The 22,085-nt window shown below is 43.8% G+C and overlaps 1 protein-coding gene across 1 annotated transcript in view; it reads left to right on the top strand.

Annotated features, from left to right (window-relative positions):
- Positions 1-22,085, top strand: part of DNAJB14 (DnaJ heat shock protein family (Hsp40) member B14) — a 79,663-nt gene that overhangs the window by 36,686 nt on the left and 20,892 nt on the right. The window contains exons 3-6 of the mRNA XM_069743628.1: positions 12,557-12,702; positions 17,660-17,845; positions 19,919-20,013; positions 20,091-20,200. Of these exons, the coding sequence (XP_069599729.1) occupies positions 12,557-12,702; positions 17,660-17,845; positions 19,919-20,013; positions 20,091-20,200 (537 nt within the window). The remainder of the gene's footprint in view (positions 1-12,556; positions 12,703-17,659; positions 17,846-19,918; positions 20,014-20,090; positions 20,201-22,085) is intronic.

The following is a 22,085-nucleotide window of genomic DNA, read 5'->3' as shown; positions in this document are numbered from 1 at the left end:
GCTTTGGGGCTGTTTCTCTGCAAAGGGGCCAGGACGACTGATCCGGGTACATGAAAGAATGAATGGGGCCATGTATCGTGAGATTTTGAGTGCAAACCGCCTTCCATCAGCAAGGGCATTGAAGATGAAACATGGCTGGGTCTTTCAACATGACAATGATCCAAAGCACACCGCCAGGGCAACGAAGGAGTGGCTTCGTAAGAAGCATTTCAAGGTCCTGGAGTGGCCTAGCCAGTCTCCAGATCTCAACCCTATAGAAAACCTTTGGAGGGAGTTGAAAGTCCGTGTTGCCAAGCGAAAAGCCAAAAACATCACTGCTCTAGAGGAGATCTGCATGGAGGAATGGGCCAACATACCAACAACAGTGTGTGGCAACCTTGTGAAGACTTACAGAAAACGTTTGACCTCTGTCATTGCCAACAAAGGATGTATTTCAAAGTATTGAGATGAAATTTTGTTTCTGACCAAATACTTATTTTCCACCATAATATGCAAATAAAATGTTAAAAAAAACAATGTGATTTTCTGGATTTTTTTTCTCAGTTTGTCTCCCATAGTTGAGGTCTACCTATGATGTAAATTACAGACGCCTCTCATCTTTTTGAGTGGTGGAACTTGCACTATTGCTGACTGACTAAATACTTTTTTGCCCCACTGTATAGGTTTGTTAAGATTTTCTTCACAGGTTTGCAAAATAGGCATCCATATAATTTAGATCATAATGAGCTTAAAACTACTATCCTACAATGTAAGAGGACTTAATAGTCCACACAAAAGAATACACTTTGGAAAGAAATAAGTAAAAGTCAAGCTGAAATAATTTGCATACAGGAATCCAAATTCAAAGACAAGGCCAACCCAAAATTCTCACATAAAAATTTCCCATATATTTACAAGTCTGACAATGTGAAAAAGAAAGCCGGTGTGATCACAATCATCAAAGGCACAATTTCATTTGAATCCATAGAGGAGGTCAAAGATGTTAAACGTAGATTCCATATTCTTATTTGTTCATTAAACAACCAGGTATGCACAATTATCAATATCTACGCTCCCAATACGGGTCAAATAAATTTCCTGGACAAAATAAATAAAGTCATGTCAGTTAAGAGAGGTGCCATGATTTGGCTGGGAGATTTCAATCTGGTCCCAAACGCAAATATGGACTCCTCCACCCCAAATAGATATAGATAGGTGGTGATGGCGAACTCAGTCGAGGGGTTCAAGAGAGGCCTGGATGTCTTCCTGGAGCAGAACAATATTGTATCATACAATTATTAGGTTCTGTAGAAGGACGTAGATCTGGGGATTTATTATGATGGAATATAGGCTGAACTGGATGGACAAATGTCTTTTTTCGGCCTTACTAACTATGTTACTATGTTACTATGTAGATACAGACCAAACAATTTAGACAACTTTATCCATCATAACGAATTATTTGACATCTTTAGGTGTCTTAACACCACATCAATTGAATTCTCTCATTTTTCTGACCCTCACCAATCAGCGTCACGTTTTGACTTAATTTTATCAGACATTTTTACACTTCCCAAGTTCCATAGAATTAATATAGAAAGGAAAACCTTCTCGGACCACTCTCCAGTATCAGCTGAAGTACAAATAGGCCACACAATTAACAAAAATTCATTATGGAAATGCGACTCTAATCTGTTACACCACCCTGAATATAGATTACCAATAGAAAAATCATTAATAAATTATTTTACAGAAAACTCTCCTACAGATTCAACCCCATTCATAAATTGGTGCGCCCATAAGGCGGTTATAAGAGGTACCATGATACAGATCTCTGCCAAAAGGAAAAGAAAATTTAGGACTCAGATTGAGGACCTTCAAAACAAAATAAAAGACAAGGAAAACGAGCAAATAAATTTAAATTCCCCCTCTACACAAATCAAAATTGATTTTACTAAAACTCAGGCAGGATCTCAAAAGAATAATATTTTCATCATACCATACCATGGTCAAAAACTCCAAAATGAAGCAATACTCTTCAATAAATAAGCCAACACGATACATTGTTAATAGATTCAAAAAGACTAGACAATCAAATAGGATCAACAAAATAAAAAAACAAAATGGAATAACGGTATCTCATCCTCAAGACATAGCTAATTCCTTCGCTGATTTTTATAATAAATGATACAATTTACAGTCACAAACTTTTACCCCAAAACCCAATACCTCTGACATTGAAAAATTCTTGTCCACAATTGAACTCCCCAAACTGACCCATGACGATTTAGAAAACCTTACTTCCCCATTCTCCCAAGAAGAAATTGAAAAGACCATTCTTCAACTCAAAGATTTTAAATCACCAGGCCCGGACGGTTTCGGGAATGAATACTACAAATCCTTCACGAAAATACTTTCCCCACACTTACAAAAAATCTTTAATATAGCTGGTCCTTCAGGAAATTTCCCAGAAGAAATGTTAGAATCCACAATAATATTGATCCCCAAACACAATTCTGACGTGACTGTTGTAAATAATTACAGACCAATTTCCCTCATAAATGCAGATTTGAAGATATACTCCAAATTAATAGCGAATAGGCTCAAATCCTACCTACCATCATTGATAAATAAGGATCAGATCGGCTTTATCAAAGGTCGTCAAGCGACAGATGGCACTAGAAGACTGATTAATTCAATCAAGCTGATACACTCCTCTAAATTGCCAACGGTAATTATAACTTTAGACGCCGAAAAGGCTTTTGACCGCCTAAATTGGCTCTATCTAACATCAGTTCTAAGTAAATTTGGTTTTAATGAAAAATATATTAACAGCATCATGGCACTTTACTCTAGGCCAAAAGCCAGAATATATACTAACAATTATTCTTCTGCACTATTTGACATATCAAATGGTACAAGATAAGGTTGCCCCCTTTCTCCACTTCTTTCTATACTGTCAATGGAACCATTGGCGCAATCGATCAGACAAAACAATAACATAAAAGGTTTGAAAACACAAACACGTCAGTATAAGATTGGCCTTTTTGCTGACAACCTGATATTTATCCTGACTGATCCTTACGAATCAATCACAGAACTGCAAAAAACCCTTAAAACTTTCTCAAATTTCCTTTTTTAAGATTAACGAAAATAAATCAATCTTGCCCTTTTATTTGAGCGACTTAGAAACAAAGAAAATTGAGATTTTATCTTCACTAAGCTGGTCAGAGGGGGACTTAGAATATCTAGGCACGATCATCTCAAAAAACCTAGAGGCAATAATGAAGAAAAATCTGGACAAACTCTTAGAGACAATTAACAATGACCTTAATTTCTTTGGTACAAAAGACCTATCATGGTGGGGTAGAATATTGGTTATCAAAATTTTTATCATCCCAAAAATCTCTTATATACTAAGAACACTCCCCCTAAAAGTCAACACATCTTATCTAACCAGTATACAATCCACAATTAATTTGTTCATCTGGAATAAAAAAAGGGCCCGAATACCCACAAACATATTATATAAGTGCAAAGAATTTGGGGGTATAGGCCTACCCAATATAACCGCCTTATACTTATCGAACCTTATCAAACAAAGCCAATATTGGTTCATGCAAGAGGACTATCCAAATTGGCTTGATCTAGAAATTACCCACAATCATAATAAATCTCCCAAAGAATTAGTCTTCAACCATATTCTAAACAGAACCAACAATATTCACGTTAAACACCCTATTTTCTCTTCCATTATATATGCATGGGACAAACTTTCTAAGAGGAAAAGAGGATCCAACAAGAAAATTCTTCTCTACAATACCCCTATAGATATTATTACGCTTACCCAAAATGCTGACCCCTCTCCCATGTGGCGAGAAAAATGGATCCTAAAATTAAGCGATATTCATGATGGGGTTAAATTTATCAGTTTCAGCTCCTTGAAAGAAAAATTTAAAATTCCCTCCTCAGCCTTTTTTCCTTATATGACACTGAAAGAACAAGCCCAAAATTTTATCATTAAAAAACCAAAAATCTCCGAAGCTACTACTAATTTATTAAAAAACCCCAAACATTACTTATTTTGGAGTAATAAGCAAATTTATCGGTGGTTCAACAGCGACACTAAATTTGACAAGTTATCTTACATGAATAAATGGGAAAATGATTTGAATACGACATTTACTCCAGAACAGTGGGAAAACGCGATCCATTTCACCTATGCATCAAATATTTGCATGACACTACAAGAAGCATATTTTAAAATCATCACAAGGTGGTACTTCACTCCGGCTCGCCTCTCCCATCTACCTTCGGGAGGGTCTCCCCTGTGCTGGAGAGAATGTGGAGAATACGGAAGTTTGCTACATATGTTTTGGAAGTGTCCAAGGGTGAAACCCCTATGGAGACAGGCCACAAAACTAATCAACAAAATCTTAAAAGATAACATCATAGTTAAGGCCCCGTCACACATAGCGAGATCGCTGCTGAGTCACAAGTTTTGTGATGCAACAGCGATCTCAGTAGCGATCTCGCTATGTGTGACACGTACCAGCGATCAGGCCCCTGCTGTGAGATCGCTGGTCGTGTCGGAATGGCCTGGGCCATTTTTTGATCGTTGAGGTCCCGCTGACATCGCTGAATCGGCGTGTGTGACGATCCCGAGGTCCCCGGTAACCAGGGTAAACATCGGGTTACTAAGCGCAGGGCCGCGCTTAGTAACCCGATGTTTACCCTGGTTACCATCGTTAAAGTAAAAAAAACAAACGCTACATACTTACCTACCGCTGTCTGTCCTCGGCGCTCTGCTTCTCTGGTCTGGCTGTGAGCACAGCGGCCGGAAAGCAGAGCGGTGACGTCACCTCTCTGCTTTCCGGCTGCCTGCCGCTCACAGCCAGACCAGAGAAGCAGAGCGCCGGGGACAGACAGCGGTAGGTAAGTATGTAGCGTTTGTTTTTTTACTTTAACGATGGTAACCAGGGTAAACATCGGGTTACTAAGCGCGGCCCTGCGCTTAGTAACCCGATGTTTACCCTGGTTACCGGGGACCTCGGGATCGTTGGTCGCTGGAGAGCTGTCTGCGTGACAGCTCTCCAGCGACCAAACAGCGACGCTGCAGCGATCCGGATCGTTGTCTGTATCGCTGCAGCGTCGCTAAAGTGTGACGGTACCTTTACCCCAGCAATGGCCTTGTTGTCTTTACAGTGGGAAAGCGTTGACACAAATGCGAGACCTATTATAATCCACATTTGTTTAGTGGTTAAACAAATTATAGCATTCCATTGGAAAAATCCAATTTTACCAGCCTTTACTGAAATCATAGACCAAATTAATCTACATAAAGCATATGAAGAGAACTTCGCAATAGCAAACAACTATTATAAGAAATATGATAAGAAATGGAAGAAATGGGTTGAGGTATATCCCATCTTACCACATTAAAAGGAAAGGTGACAATTAATGTATACCTGTGAAGGTAATATATGTTAACCTGTTAACAATTGTTAATAATTAATCAAATTCTGTTATGACTGGACAGCATGTCCACAATGTTTCTCTTACCCTTTTCCCATTCCCACTTCCCTCACCTCCCGCCCTCTCTCCACCCTTATTTCCTTGAAAGTTGAATATATGATTATCTACAAAACACAATATTAAATTTCAAAATGCTTAATAAAAATTATTTGAAAGGAATGGGTGCAGAAACGAGGCAGATCTGCACAAAGAATTGACATGCTCCTTTTAATCCGCTGCGATTTTTTTTTTTTTTTTCTGTGCGGAATTTTCCGCACCATTAGCACAGCATTTTTTTTTTTACATTGTACTGTAAATCACTTCAGATCTGCAGCTTTTCTGCGTGGAAAAAAACGCTGCGGATCCGCAGGAAATCTGCAACATGTGCACATACCCTAAAGGTATGTTCACATAACATTTTTTTTTTTCCTCAGGCGGTCAAAAACACTGTTTTTCTAGAAAGGGATGCTTCAGTAAACTTTTTTTTTTTTTTGTTAGTGTTTCATGACAGTTTTTGACAGTTTTTCCAGTGGTTTTTGGTTGTCTTTTGTACTGTTGTTTTCTGGACTTTTTAAAATTCCATTCATCAATGAAGAGTGTTTTTTGAAACAGAAAAGCTGAAAAAACTCTCAGACTCTCTGGTGTTTTTTGGGTAACTTTTGAGCTTTTCCATTAACTTGTATAGTATGGAGTGTCTTCAGAGCGGAAGACACCTGAAAAATGGTCATGTCACTTTTTAACCATTTGGTGTCTCTGGAAACCTGAAGCTATTAAAAAAATGCTCCAAAGCATGAACATGTGAACAGCATTTTTTTTTTTTACATGGACACAGTTATATTTATTCTTTTCAGTGTTTTGTTAGCTTATGTGAACCTAGCCGACACCTGACCTCTATGTGGTAGGCTCACTTCCTGAGCTGGCTACATACACCCATGTGTGAAATGCAGGTCACATGTCAATAAGCAGATGAACAAGTAAATGAGCAGGATGTAAAGAATTTGTAAAATCTAGGTTCCCCAGCAGGGCTTAATATAGTAATTAAAATGGTGGTAATTGCAACCAAAAAATATAATTTAGATTCAACATTTTTAGATTTGGGAGGCAAAGTTGTCAAAGTACGGTATTTTTTTAAAGGGAATCTGTCAGCAAGATTTTGCTTACTAGCCTATTTATATGGGCATGTGTGTTCCTCTGGTAGAGAAATAAGCATTTGAATTCCTGTGCAAGCTCTATTCCCTGCCCAGTGCGCCACCTCCTCCTGTTAGTCTGACAGCCTTTGTGCTGATGGCAAAAAAGTCATTAGTCAAGCATGAGGAGTAGGTGTTGGGTGGAGAATAGAGCTGTAGTGACAGAGGCTTCAGATATACAGCCTGATTTGCATATCAATTCATATGTCGATTTTTCAGTAACTGAGGAACGGTCTGGCCTTGTTATGGTATTGCTGGACTTTCTGACCATCCTACACAGAATTAAGGTATGTGCACACGTTGCGGATTTGCCGATTTTTCCGCACTGAATCCGCATCTCTTGGCAGAAAACGCAGGTAAAAATCCACGCAGATTTGATGCATTTATCATGCGTGTTTTTTTTTTAATACGTTTTTGAAAGCTAAATAAAGATGTATTATTGAACAAAAAAAAAAGGTTTGTGATGTAATTTCTTGTCCAACCTCCTCTTTTACATTTGTCCAACCCACACTCCATTACACACAGACGGATAGATAGACGGATAGATAGACGGATAGATAGACGGATAGATACATAGATCAATATTATTTATAGATCTATCTATATATCTATCTCATTATTTCAATCTGATTCCTTCAATCTGATTCCTTCAATCTGATTCCTTCAATCTGATTCCTTCAATCTGATTCCTTCAATCTGATTCCTTCAATCTGATTCCTATAGATGGAAGGAATGAGAGATAGATAGATCTATTCATATATCTATAGATCTATGGATGGCTAGATCTATGGATGGCTACATCTCTATCTCTCTAGATATATCCGTAGTTATATCTATAGATATATATTCATGGATATATCCATGGATATATAATAGCAAGGCCAATGTTTATTAATGAACAATGTTTAATTAAAAAAAAAAAAGGAAATGGCTTGGGCTCCCACACAATTTTCTGCGCCGGAGGGGGAAAGCCGACGGCTGGGGGCCAATATTTGGAGCATGCGAAGGGGGCAATACCCATTGCCCCTTCCCAGGCTATGAATATCAGCCCGCAGCTTTCTGCATAGCCTTTACTGGCCATTAAAATAGGGGGACCTCCCCAAAAAAACAACGTTGGGCCCCCTATATTTTATAGCCAGAAAGGCTGATATTCATAGCTTAAAGGGAACCTGTCACCCAGTTTTTTCAGATTGAGATAAAAATACTGTTAAATAGGGCCTGCGCTGTGCGTTACTATAGTGTATTTTGTGTACCCTGATTCCCCACCTATGCTGCGAAATACATTACCAAAGTCGCCGTTTTCACCTGTCAATCAGGCTGGTCAGGTCAGGTGGGCGTGGTGACATCGCTCTTTTCTTCCCCAGCTTTCCGTTGGTGGCGTAGTGGTGTGCGCATGTCCAAGTGCCGAATCCACTGCGCGCACCTGAAGAAACAGCGCGCGATCTGCGCTATTACCCCTGTCATCGGTGGGGGCGGCCATCTTCCTGGGGCCGCGCGTGCGCAGATGGAGTGCTCTGCTGCACGGGGCTTCAGGAAAATGGCCGCGGGATGCCGCGCGTGCGCAGATGGATATCGCGGCGGCGGCCATTGTCCCAAAGCCGAGTTTGCATCTCGGCTTCAGGAAAATGGCTGCCGCGATCTCCATCTGCGCACGCGCGGCATCCCGCGGCCATTTTCCTGAAGCCCCGTGCAGCAGAGCACTCCATCTGCGCACGCGCGGCCCCAGGAAGATGGCCGCCCCCACCGATGACAGGGGTAATAGCGCAGATCGCGCGCTGTTTCTTCACGTGCGCGCAGTGGATTCGGCACTTGGACATGCGCACACCACTACGCCACCAACGGAAAGCTGGGGAAGAAAAGAGCGATGTCACCACGCCCACCTTACCTGACCAGTCTGATTGACAGGCGAAAACGGAGACTTTGGTAATGTATTTCGCAGCATAGGTGGGGAATCAGGGTACACTACATACACTATTGTAACGCACAGCGCAGGCCCTATTTAACAGTATTTTTTATCTCAATCTGAAAAAACGGGGTGACAGGTTCCCTTTAAGAAGGGGACATGAATATTGCCAAACCCCCCCCCCCCCCGCCCCGCCCCCCCCCGCCCCGCCCCCCCCCCCGCTACAAACACCAGCCTGCAGCCGTCACAGAAATGGCGCATCTGTATGATGCGCCAATTCTGGCACTTAGACCCTCTCTTCCCACTGCTGTGTAGTGGTCGTATATGGGGTAATAAGGGGATAATGTCACCTTGCAATTGTAAGGTGACATTAAGTCCAGTTAGTAATGGAGAGGCGTCAATAAGACACCTATCAATTACTAATCCTATAGTAGTGAAAGAGTTAAAAGACACAGCCAGAAAAAGTATTTTAATATTTTTAATTTCACCATACTTACAACCACGCCTAATTCCAGCGACGCCCTTGATTGCCTAAAAAGAAATAAAAAAATAATAAACCAACCGTATACTCCCTGTCCGATGCAGTCCAATTAATAGCGAGTGTCCCACAGTGATCTCCCCTATAGAGCTGTCACATCAGAAGATGTGACAGCTCTATAGGCCTCCAGTGACACACTGACAGGAGACAATGGCTCCTGCAGTGTATCACTGAAGAGGTTACTTTAGTTCATTGTCTTGCTTTATGGCAATGCTGCGTGGGAATTTTCCCACGCAGCTCTGACACAAGTTACAGTATGAACTATACTGTACTCGCCGTGGTGGAGGGATACAGTGTGGAAGGATACCTTCCATCATTGTATCCCGGAGTCCCTGGAGAGCTAACACATCAGCTGATGTGACAGCTCTCCACATGAGATAGTCGTGGGACAATCATATTTATTGGATTACATCAGACACAGAGAGTATATTGTTGGTTTATTTTAACTTTTTTTCAGGTGAGTGATGGCTTCGGGAATTGGGTATAGATGGTGAGTATGAACTATATATGTACTGTATGTGTGTGTTTTTTTTTTTTTTTTTTTTTTTACATTCAACACATTAGCCGGATGATGGGACTACTACTCTACCATCATTGGCTAATGTGTCAATCACTGTAGCAGGTATAGCTGGATGGGACTTGTAGTCCCATCGGACGATGCCTGCGCGCGCGCATGCGCACGCACGCACACAGCCCCACACGCACACAGTCACCGCCCACACACTTCCCTCCTCCCGGGCCTCAGCCCACAACTGCAGCAAAACTGCAGATCTTTTTTACATCTGCGGGTTTGCTGCTTATTGGCCTGACGCAATTGAAGTCAATGGGTGCAGAAATGCTGCAGTTCCGCACAAAGAATTGACATGCTGCGGGAAAAAAAAAAGCTGTGAATCCGCATGTTTTTTCCCTCAGCATGTGCACAGCGGTTTTTGTTTTCGAAAGGTTTACATGGTACTGTACACCGCATGGAAAACTGCTGCAGATCCGCAGCCAAATCCGCAACGTGTGCACATGCTGGAGCCATCAGGAAAGTATTCACTATCCACAGGTTAGGCTACGTTCACATTTGCGTTGTGCGCCGCTGCGCCGGCGACGCAACGCACAACACAAATAAAAACGCACCAAAACGCACGCAAAAACGCTGCGTTTTGCGACGCATGCGTCGTTTTTTGCCGAAATTTGGACGCAAGAAAAATACAACTTGTTGCGTTTTCTGCGCCTGACGCTTGCGGCAAAAAAACCCCGCATGCATCGCACAACGCATATCCATGCGTCCCCCATGTTAAATATAGGGGCGCATGACGCATGCGTCGCCCGACGCAAACACGCAAAACGCTAATGTGAACGTAGCCTTAGAGGATAACTTCCAAACTTGGTATAACCCTTTTAACGTTTAATGGTGCACAATAAGCTCCTGTAATGCTTCTAATGGCAGCTACAGGTAGCCAGAATATAGAGCCCACTGTGTTCTGTCAATGCTCTGGTAAAGGTACCTTCACACTAAGCGACTTAGTAACGATATCGCTAGCGATCTGTGACGTTGCAGCGTCCTGGATAGCGATATCGTTGTGTTTGACACGCAGCAGCGATCTGGATCCTGCTGTGACATCGTTGGTCGGAGCAGAAAGGCCAGAACTTTTTTTCTTCGCTGGATCACCCGCAGACATCGCTGACTCGGCGTGTGTGACGCCGAATCAGTGATGTCTTCACTGGTACCAGGGTAAATATCGGGTTACTAAGCGCAGGGCCGCGCTTAGTAACCCGATGTTTACCCTGGTTACCATTGTAAATGTAAAAAAAAAAAACACTACATACTTGCATTCCGGTGTCTGTCCCCTCGCCGTCAGCTTCCCGCACTGACTGTGAGCGCCGGCCGTCCGTAAAGCACAGCGGTGACGTCACCGCTCTGCTTTACGGCCGGCGCTGACACAGTGCAGGGAAGCTAAGGCCGGGGGACAGACACCGGGTTACAAAGCGTGGCCCTGTGCTTAATAACCCGATGTTTACCCTGGTTACCAGGGGACTTCGGCATCGTTGGTCGCTGGAGAGCGGTCTGTGTGACAGCTCTCCAGCGACCACACAGCGACGAAACAGCGATGCTGCAGCGATCGGCATCGTTGTCTAGATCGCTGCAGCGTCACTTAATGTGACAGTACCTTAAGTGAAGCAGTCTGTTGTGAAGGCTGCCACCGGGCAGATTGTGGTTGTCTGTACACTAGATATATGCTCTATTAAATTTACATGTAATTATGTTGGTCTATTTGATATACAGCACCATTAGTAATATGGTAATAGAATTTATGGTGGTCTGTTTTTTAATTTATTTTCAATGCCAGATGGGTAAGATGACATTTTAGCTCCACAGAATTTATTGTTTGCACCATTCCGTTGCACTTTTTTGTCTCCCTGAATGTCTTGAGCGCCATTGACACATTTTTGGGCTGATCATTCAATCAGGGCCTTAGAAGAGTATCTGTAACTAGACTATTTCTTCATAATATTTTTTGAATGGAACTATGTTTTTTCCTATGATGTGCTCTGTATAAAGAGTCTCTTCTGAAGATCCCATAGTGTTCACTTCTGGCACAGAGAGGTTTTGGAGTCCATAGAACATTGTTTTTAACTAGTGGAACTTTCCTGTCCTGCCATACACTGATAACCTATAGCGGAGTATAGTGTAATACTACAGTCCCCCCTGAGGTGACGCTGTAGAGAATTTGAACCCAGATTACAGCTGGTAGCTGTGGGTGCCAGCAGGATCGGCCTATTAACAAGGGAACATTGTAACAAGTGGAGGACCCCTTTAACAGCTTGTGATAATGTACTGGAACACTGAGAAAGGGCCTCAAGGGGGAAATAAAAAGCAGCAGTAACAATGGTTATGTATTTGGATTACACAGAAGTGATTTTCAATGACACCTTAAATAGGATAGAGGATGGCTTACTGATTGTCCTATCTCTGGGACCTAGAGTGGATATGCGCATGCTCACCCTCTGCTTCATTCACGGCCTATGGGATTTTTGTAGAAAGTGAGTTGCAGTACTTATCCATGTATGGCAGACGTCGAGCATGTGCATCTCTGCTCCAGGTACCAGCGATCAGATAGTCGGCCGTGCGTGGAGATGGGAACCAGGCTCCACACACTGTTCCAGAGTCGTGTTCTCAGGATCGCTCTTGGCTCCAGAGATCAGACCCCACAGATCTGGGGAATAACAGGCTATTTGGGGAGTACCTCGGAATTGCTGATCTCTCTTGGCGATCACACATCTCTTCAGATGTCTCCTTATAGAGAGTGATGGCTAACCTTGTCCTGGCAGAGTGTGGGAGCATGTCCTGTAGGCCTCTTTCAGTATCGATCACTGCCATCTTTTATCAGAAAAGCCTGCAGATCAATCCTTGGTTTCTCATGTGTTCTGCTTATGTTTCTTTTGCAGGATAAAGTGCTGTAAAACCTATTATGAGGTACTGGGAGTGAGTAAAGATGCAGGAGAGGAGGACTTGAAGAAAGCCTATCGGAAACTTGCCCTTAAGTTTCATCCAGATAAAAATCATGCTCCAGGAGCCACGGATGCATTTAAGAGTAAGTGCGGCTGGTTTGTCAGCATGCATGTCCATCATCATCTAATCACTTGATCAGTTTTCCGAGATCCTGCAATGCTGAGCCACCGTACAAGCATCAAATGCTCCCTCACAGCAGGATCTGAAAATGAATGCTTCAAGGGCTAGCTGGGCGTCTTCTATTCTTCCAGGAATTGCGCATGCCTCCTCTATAGACGCATGCACACACACTGCTATTCCTGAGCGTCTGCCATGCAGGATATGCCCGCTTCCATGCTACCCACACGCTGATGACATCTATTGCTTATTATCTTGTATACAGTCGTACGCTGTGTATGTTTCGTTCCCATTTACTCAGAGTACAGTAGTGAATATATTGGGAATGGATGGCATTGCATCCATCATTGGCTGACTCAATAGTCTTTATATGATCATTTTTCATATTGTAATGGGGTCACATTATAAAGCCTCAGGGATGCTGGATCTGATATTTTCATAAAGGGATCTTCTGGTTTTGGGAAACCCATCTTGCCCGGCTGCAGTTGGAATGAAAGGGGTTGCCTGTTTCTAATAAGCCTGCACGCTATCAGGGTTCACCAGTATTGCCAGTGAGAGCAGGTTATTATGTGACTGTAACTATGCGATTTGTATACTTTCAGTCACATTCTGACTCGCTTCTCTCAAAACAATTGAAAATGAGAAGCCGAGCATGTCTAGTCGGCACGTGACCCTATGTATGCAAAGCGGTCACTTGATAGTCCGCTCTCATCTGCAGTACCGGTGAATCCACATGCTGTCATGATTCAGAAGTCTGCAGTCATGTAGCGGCTCTCTCTGGGTGCAGCATTGAGTCTCTGCCAGTTTCTGGCATTGTTATCATGTCCACAGCGTGGCAGCTAATCAGTGATCCTGAGCAGGGCATTACCATGTAGGCAGAATGCCCCACTCAGAGCTGCTTAGCTCACCGATTAGCTGCCGACCTGGCCAATGCCACACACCGGGAAGCAGTGTCAAGACTTGCCGGTGTACTCGCCTACAGCCAGAGATTAACTTTCCATGAAGGGGAACAAAAAACCTTTAACCCCTTTACCCCCAAGGGTGGTTTGCACGTTATGGACCGGGCCAATTTTTACAATTCTGACCACTGTCCCTTTATGGGGTTATAACTCTGGAACGCTTCAATGGATCCCGGTGATTCTGACATTGTTTTCTCGTGACATATTGTACTTCATGATAGTGGTAAAATTTATTTGATATTACCTGCGTTTATTTGTGAAAAAAACGGAAATTTGGCAAAAATTTTGCAACTTTGAATTTTTATGCAATTAAATCACAGAGATATGTCACACAAAATACTTAATAAGTAACATTTCCCACATGTCTACTTTACATCAGCACAATTTTGGAACCAAAATTTCTCAGTCGCCCATGACAGCACTACCAGAGAGAGGGAATCCGCCCTTCAGGACAGGAAACCTACAGGATAAAAAGGGCGGTACCTCTCTCCTGCGTCAGTTTTTGTTTCCTGTCCTGACAGGGAACCCTCTAGGATGGTACCTGAGATCCGGAGCCGACCAGTCGACCTATGACGGCGGGGAGGCCCCTGTCACGGCTGGCGCGGTATCCGACGCTGCCGCTGCTGGGTCCGATGGGGCTGCAGAGTGCGCGGAGGGAAGCGCGGCCGCCTCCCCAGATTGGGGTAGGGGCTTCGGGGACCCGGTGTGCCTCGGCGGTGAGCAGGCACTTCCTGATTCGGAGCGGTGGCGTGGTGTGTGTAAGGACACCAAGATGGCCGCCGCACCGGATATAGAAGGTACTACTTCCGGGTCCCGGGCAGAGCGCGCATGCTCAGTGATCCAAGGGGGATCAGCGCTTTCCGGGAACGCAGCCCTGGAGGAGGGGGTGAATCGTCGCCAAAACATATGATATTAGAGTTTCTGCAAAAAGGCTTAGATATGGGCCTCTCGGTGAGCACCTTAAAAGTGCAAATAGCGGCCTTAGGTGCATTGTACAGTGAGAGTATTGCCTCTAACCCATGGGTAACAAGGTTTATTAAAGCTGCAATACGGTCTAAACCTTTAAAAATCAGAAGCCTTCCGACCTGGGACTTAAATTTAGTCCTATCCGCTCTGACAGAACCTCCATTCGAACCCATAGATTCATTACCAATTAAAATCTTATCTCTCAAAACGGCCCTTCTCACAGCGTTGACATCTGCCCGTAGAATTAGTGACCTCCAGGCTCTATCTGCGAACCCTCCATTCACACAAATCATGGATGATAGGGTAATACTAAAAACAGATCCCGCTTATCTACCCAAGGTTGCTTCCAATTTCCACAGGTCCCAAGAAATAATCCTTCCCTCCTTTTGTCCAAACCCTAAAAATAAAAAAGAGGAAAAGTTCCACAACTTAGATGTGAGAAGGTGTTTAATACACTACTTAGAGTCCTCCCGACAGTATAGGAAGGAAGGGTCTCTCTTTATCTGTTTTCAGGGACCTAGGAAAGGACTCAAAGCCTCCAAAAGCACTATAGCTCGCTGGGTAACTGATGCGATAGCCTTGGCATACTCGTCCACGGGAAACGCAGTTCCTGAGGGGCTCAAGGCGCATTCTACAAGAGCCATGGCGACCTCCTGGGCCGAAAGGTCGGAGGTACCAATAGACAAAATCTGCAAGGCGGCCACCTGGTCATCACCTTCAACCTTCTTTAGGCACTACCGCTTAGACTTGGCCTCTTCGTCTGACTTAGCCTTCGGAAGAAGGGTCTTGCAGGCTGTGGTCCCTCCCTAAAGCAATGATCTCTGTAATTCTCTCTGGTAGTGCTGTCATGGGCGACTGAGAATACGGTAGTTACTTACCGATAACGGTATTTCTCAGAGCCCATGACAGCACCTGCTTATTCCCACCCTATCACGTGTGCGGTGAGCACCTTATTATATGAAATGTGTGTTTCTAATTTAGACACGGTGTAATCCTGATAAGTATTTTGTTAAAATTGTATATTTTCCTGTTGTCACTAACCTGGAGGACCTCTGATGCTATGTAAACCAAACTGACGCAGGAGAGAGGTACCGCCCTTTTTATCCTGTAGGTTTCCTGTCCTGAAGGGCGGATTCCCTCTCTCTGGTAGTGCTGTCATGGGCTCTGAGAAATACCGTTATCGGTAAGTAACTACCGTATTTTTTTTGTTAGGGAGTTATAAGGGTTAAAAGTTGACCAGCAATTTCTCATTTTTACAACACCATTTTTTTTTTTAGGGACCACATCTCATTTGAAGTCATTTTGAGGGGTCTATATGATAGAAAATACCCAAATGTGACACCATTCTAAAAACTGAATCCCCTAAAGGTGCTCAAAACCACATTCAAGAAGTTTATTAACCCTTCAGGTGTTTCACAGGAATTTTTGGAATGTTTAAATAAAAATGAACATTTAACTTTTTTTTCACAAAAAAAGCGGCATTTAACTAGTTAATAGCGGCGGGTGGATCGCGATTCCACTCGACGCTATTGCGCGCACATTCAGCTGTACAACACAGCTGACATGTCGCTGCTTTGATGTGGGCTCACCGCCGGAGCCCACATCAAAGCAGGGGATCTGACCTCGAACGTACTATCCCGTCCGAGGTCAGAAAGGGGTTAATCCAAAGTTTGTAAATGGTTTAAAAAAAATACACAGCCAAAATAAAATATTTTAATGAAATAAAATACAACACCGTTTTACCATCTTTTTTTTTTTTTGTACTCTTTCCTGTGAAGCCCTCGATCTCCTGTTAAAAAAAAAAAAAAAAAAACCCCAAAAAACCAAACCAACAGTATACTCCCTGTTCCGCCGTTGTCCAACATAACGAAGGTCCCACGATGAGTCCAGCTCTGCTAGATCTGGATGCCAGGCTAAGCCTGACATCCAGACACAGCAGAGCTGCTTACCGGAGGAGATTCCCCGTCGGTCACGTCGAATGCATTTTTCACGGCCAGCTTATCGCGAGAGTACAGGTGACCAGAGATAACCCCGTCCTCGGCAGTCACATGCACGGAACTTATCGCGATAAGCTTGCCGTGAGAAATACACTACACCGCCAGGGAGAGGGTAATGGCCGGTCACCTGTACTATCAGCTGGCTGCGAGAAATCCATTCCACATGACAACCGGCGCATCTCTTCCGGTAAGCAGCTGGGCATCGCGCAGAGGGCTATTAATTTACAAAAAAAATGTGACAAGGGAACTCAACATATGTTAATTAGCCGACATGCGTAGTAAGCTCGATTAACGCAGTTACTACACATGTGACTAATCATTAGATACGGTTTTACCGCATCTAATGATTGTCTATGGGAAATTTAGAGAGCGTCGCCGCATTGTAAACAGACATGATGCATTCTGAAAAGACGCGCCGCATGTCCGTTTACGCAGGTCTGCCGCATGCTTGTTTTAACGCATAGTGGAGACAGGATTTCATGAAATCCCCTCCACTATGCTGTAACATCTGGACATTGCATGTTTGACACTGCGGCTCTATGCAGCATCAAACACGCAGCGTTTCCTGACCGTGGAAACACAGCCTTAATGTGTATTGGAACAGTCCAAACTCCTCAAGGGCCGATTTAAGTGTGAAAAAGGATTGTGCATGTTCAACTTCAACATGCCTGAAATCTTTGTTCTTACAGGAGATCCGCCACTTGCCATATCGGGATGAGGAATGGCAGAAATAGTAACATGCAGCCACCCTTATTCAGTGTGTGCATCAGTATTTTACGTAAAACTACTCTGTACCGTATTTGTCTAGTTACCATGTAGCAGAGGAATATAGATGCCATACTATGTGCTGTAATTGTAAATGTGTAGCCTCTATGCAAGTGCTGCTTATTGCACCGATTTCTGCTTTGATTTGCGCACCGGACTGCCTCTTACGGGCTCCACAGTAACGTGTGACTTTGTAGTGGATTATTCCAATTACTTAGTGCTCTCTTTTTCTCAGAGATTGGAAATGCATATGCAGTACTAGGCAATCCAGAGAAACGCAAGCAATATGACCTAACTGGAAGTGAGGAGCATGTACACAGCAACCACAGAAATGGTGGGTTTGACTACCACCGAGGATTCGAAGCCGATATAACTCCAGAAGATCTGTTTAACATGTTCTTTGGGGGAGGCTTCCCATCAGGTATGTTTGACATAAAGGGGTGGTCCGAAATAAATATTGATTTTCATCCTAAATGTCTCTCTATTTACCATATTTTTCGGACTATAAGACACACTGGACCATAAGACGCACCTAGGTTTTAGAGGAGGAAATTAGGAAAAAAAAAAATGAAGCAAAAATTGTGGTCAATTCTGTACTTAATATCCCCTATCCTGGTATATACGGTCCCCCTCATCCCCATCCTGATACACATGGCCCCTTCATCCCTGTATGCATGGCCTCCTCATCCCTATCCTGGTGTGCATGGCCCCCTCATCCCTATCCTGGTGTGCATGGCCCCCTCATCCCTATCCTGGTGTGCATGGCCCCCTCATCCCTATCCTGGTGTGCATGGCCCCCTCATCCCTATCCTGGTAGGAATGGTCCCCCTCATCCCTATCCTGGTAGGAATGGTCCCCCTCATCCCTATCCTGGTAGGAATGGTCCCCCTCATCCCTATCCTGGTAGGAATGGTCCCCCTCATCCCTATCCTGGTAGGAATGGTCCCCCCTCATCCCTATCCTGGTAGGAATGGTCCCCCCTCATCCCTATCCTGGTAGGAATGGTCCCCCCTCATCCCTATCCTGGTAGGAATGGTCCCCCCTCATCCCTATCCTGGTAGGAATGGTCCCCCCTCATCCCTATCCTGGTAGGAATGGTCCCCCCTCATCCCTATCCTGGTAGGAATGGTCCCCCCTCATCCCTATCCTGGTAGGAATGGTCCCCCCTCATCCCTATCCTGGTAGGAATGGTCCCCCCTCATCCCTATCCTGGTAGGAATGGTCCCCCCTCATCCCTATCCTGGTAGGAATGGTCCCCCCTCATCCCTATCCTGGTAGGAATGGTCCCCCCTCATCCCTATCCTGGTAGGAATGGTCCCCCCTCATCCCTATCCTGGTAGGAATGGTCCCCCCTCATCCCTATCCTGGTAGGAATGGTCCCCCCTCATCCCTATCCTGGTAGGAATGGTCCCCCCTCATCCCTATCCTGGTAGGAATGGTCCCCCCTCATCCCTATCCTGGTAGGAATGGTCCCCCCTCATCCCTATCCTGGTAGGAATGGTCCCCCCTCATCCCTATCCTGGTAGGAATGGTCCCCCCTCATCCCTATACTAGTATGCAGGGCCCTTATCTTGTCCTGTTATGCAGGGCCCCCATCTCGTCCTGCTATGCAGGGCCCCCATCTTGTCCTGCTATGCAGGGCCCCCATCTTGTCCTGCTATGCAGGGCCCCCATCTCATCAGCACAGCTGCTGGAATACTCACCGCTCTGCATGCTGGGACTATGTGCGCAGAGAGCAGTGAGTATTCATTGCTCTTCACTGTAGCACGCACAGTGTCCGCCACCAGCTTTCTATTGCTGCCGGCGGTCACGTGTGCTGCTACTTAAGAGAAATGAATATTCACCTCTCTGGGCCTGGAGAGAGGTGAATATTTAATTCTTTTAAGTAGCAGCACATGTGACCTCCGGTAGCAGCAGAAAGCTGGTGGCTGACACTGTGCGTGCTATTAAAGTACCTCTTATGGTTTGAAAAATACGGTATTTTAATAATTGTTTTTATAATGTTGTGCAATTTAAAATGTCTGTCCCATTACCTCTCTAATCTAACTACTTTGTTTTTTTCAATTTTAATGATGCTTCATTTGAGAATCCCCAATGCATGCTGCGATACTCAAATGTGATGTCATCAGGGGACAAGCTGCAGTCGCAGTCATGTCCTCTGTCACCACCCTGTAATGAAGGTTCATCAGTGATGTCCATTTCAGGGTCTGGGCTAGTCCCTGCTCTTCCTAGCATGCATCTGTTGTCAATTCCGATGTATGCTCAGTACGAGTTTCCTTGTTACTGTGCAGTATTCTCCTCCATGCACAGTGATGGTGCGCTCCCTCACTGGCTCGGATTAGGAATGACAAGCCGACAACAGAGCACACTGTTGGTGTGCATTGTAAGGTGAGGTTGTGGCGATTAGAGACTGTCACTGATGCCATGCTGACAAGGCATTTAATTCCCGTAAGTAAAATGTAGAAAATAAACACATGGATCTTATTCTATTCAGGAAATGTTCGGACATTTTCTAATGGACGGACAACATGTAACCACCACCAACATCAGCATCACAGCGGTCACGAAAGAGAAGATGAGAGGGGAGATGTAAGTATTTTCCCTCATATTAGTCTTCCTTGCTTCACCATCTATATTAATAGGGGTCTTTTGTTTTTCCCCTTTAGGGTGGTTTCTCCATGCTCATACAACTGCTGCCTATAATTGTACTAATACTTGTGTCCTTGCTTAGCCAGTTATTGGTCTCCAATCCTCCATACAGTCTATATCCCAGATCGTAAGTAACATGTTATTCCAAGAAACTGTGACACTGTTCTTTTTGATGTACATGAATTTACAATGCCAAGTGAAAGTACTTTAACTTTGTTATCCCAGTCTGCTCGGCTCAATGTTTCTATTTTCTTTGGGGAGAATAGAGTAGGGGTCTGTTTACTCCGGCCAATTGGTGGCATGATTTGACCGCCGGTTGTTTGTATGCCTGTTTACATAGGCACAGTAAAGTAAATGATGCACACCCAGAGATCTATACTAGATCACTCAGAGCGCATAGGCTGCTATTGTTGTTGGAAGTGCGAGTTCAATTCTATGAATTTGTAAATTTAGTTGACTTTAATCCAAAGTATACTGGGGCCTTAGATTAACATTGGCTTGGCTATAGCGGTGGTTGCTCATACATATAGCATTTCGTCTTGCTCGGTGCAGTCAGCCTATTTCATATCTGATTAAAAAAAAGCCTCCAGAATCTGATGGTGGTCACCTACCCATGATATGTGTCATGAAGGCTCACATATATTAAGGAAAATTGGGAAAGCTGGCAACCCCCGTCTTTGAAAGCCGGTATACCGGTTGGACAATACCTAAGTTCAAGGCTTAATTGTTCTAATGATCACCTATTTAGTGAAGAAAGTAAAAATCTCTCCCAAAGGTTTTCTTCAAGAGGATACCCGAAAAGGGTCCTACATCGTGCCTTTAATAGGGCAAATATTACACCAAGAGATAGTCTATTGGATGTGTCCCCCGGGAGGATAGAGAAGTCAATTGTGAGGTTCATGGGTACATATGATGAAAAGGCTACTGGAATAAATAACATCTTGCGTAAATACTGGCCCCTTATAAGAGCTGCTCCGGATTTAAGGAATATTACTGGTGAGCATCCTTCTATTGTGCATCGTAGGGGAAAAACCTTAGCGGTATTCTAACACACAGCCATTTCACCCCACAAAGAGATGAGGTCGATATTGGAACTAGGAATTGGAAGGAGGGGTCTCATCCCTGTAGGTCTTCTAGTTTTTGTAAGTGTGTGGATAATAAAAAAAATTCTACATAAAGGACAATATAAATTGTAAGACCAAGAGGGATGTGTATATAGTAATGTGTCCATGCCCGAAATTATATGTAGGGAAAACAAGACAAGAATTGAGGAGGAGTCTCAAAACATATCAGTTCAATTAATACAAAGACTGATATACCCCTATCGATACATATGAGATACACACATAGTAATAACCCCCTTAATTTGAAAATATGGGGAATTAGACACTTGACATTAGGTCCCCCCCCCTGTAAGGGAAATTTGGATCAGATGCTCCATCAAGAGGAATGTAGATGGATTCATAGGTTGAGATCGTGTAGCCCCTATGGACTCAATGAGGGTTTTACTTTTCGGCCTTTGTTCAGGACTGAAGGCCCTCATTTGAATTGATATGATATGACGGTATTAGTGGTGGCTGTGTTGTCTCTGATTTTAACAAACCCATTGATTATGAGGTTTCATAAATTGTACATGGTAGGTTCCGGTCATGAAAAAGATCTATATTAGGAATGATAAGCATATAGTTATAAAGATTTATACTTGTGCCAAAGCAGGTAATATGAGGGTCATATATACTAAAGATAAATATCAAATGAATGTAAATTGTATCTGTTATTGGCGTAAAATAAATGTAACCTGATTATTGGCATATTAACCCCTTCCCGACCTGTGACGCCACGTAGGCGTCATGAAAGTCGGTGCCAATCCGACCTGTGACGCCTATGTGGCGTCATGGAGGGATCGCGTCCCTGCAGATCGGGTGAAAGGGTTAACTCCAATTTCACGTGATCTGCAGGGACGGGGCTTCAAACCCCCCGTGGCTATGATTGCTCTGATTGGCAGTTTAACT

The sequence above is a fragment of the Ranitomeya imitator genome, chromosome 1 (assembly GCF_032444005.1).
Source record: "Ranitomeya imitator isolate aRanImi1 chromosome 1, aRanImi1.pri, whole genome shotgun sequence".
In the NCBI taxonomy this organism is placed as follows: domain Eukaryota; kingdom Metazoa; phylum Chordata; class Amphibia; order Anura; family Dendrobatidae; genus Ranitomeya; species Ranitomeya imitator.
The sequence above is the reverse complement of the archived record's forward strand: the minus strand, read 5'-3'. Positions and strand labels throughout refer to the sequence as shown.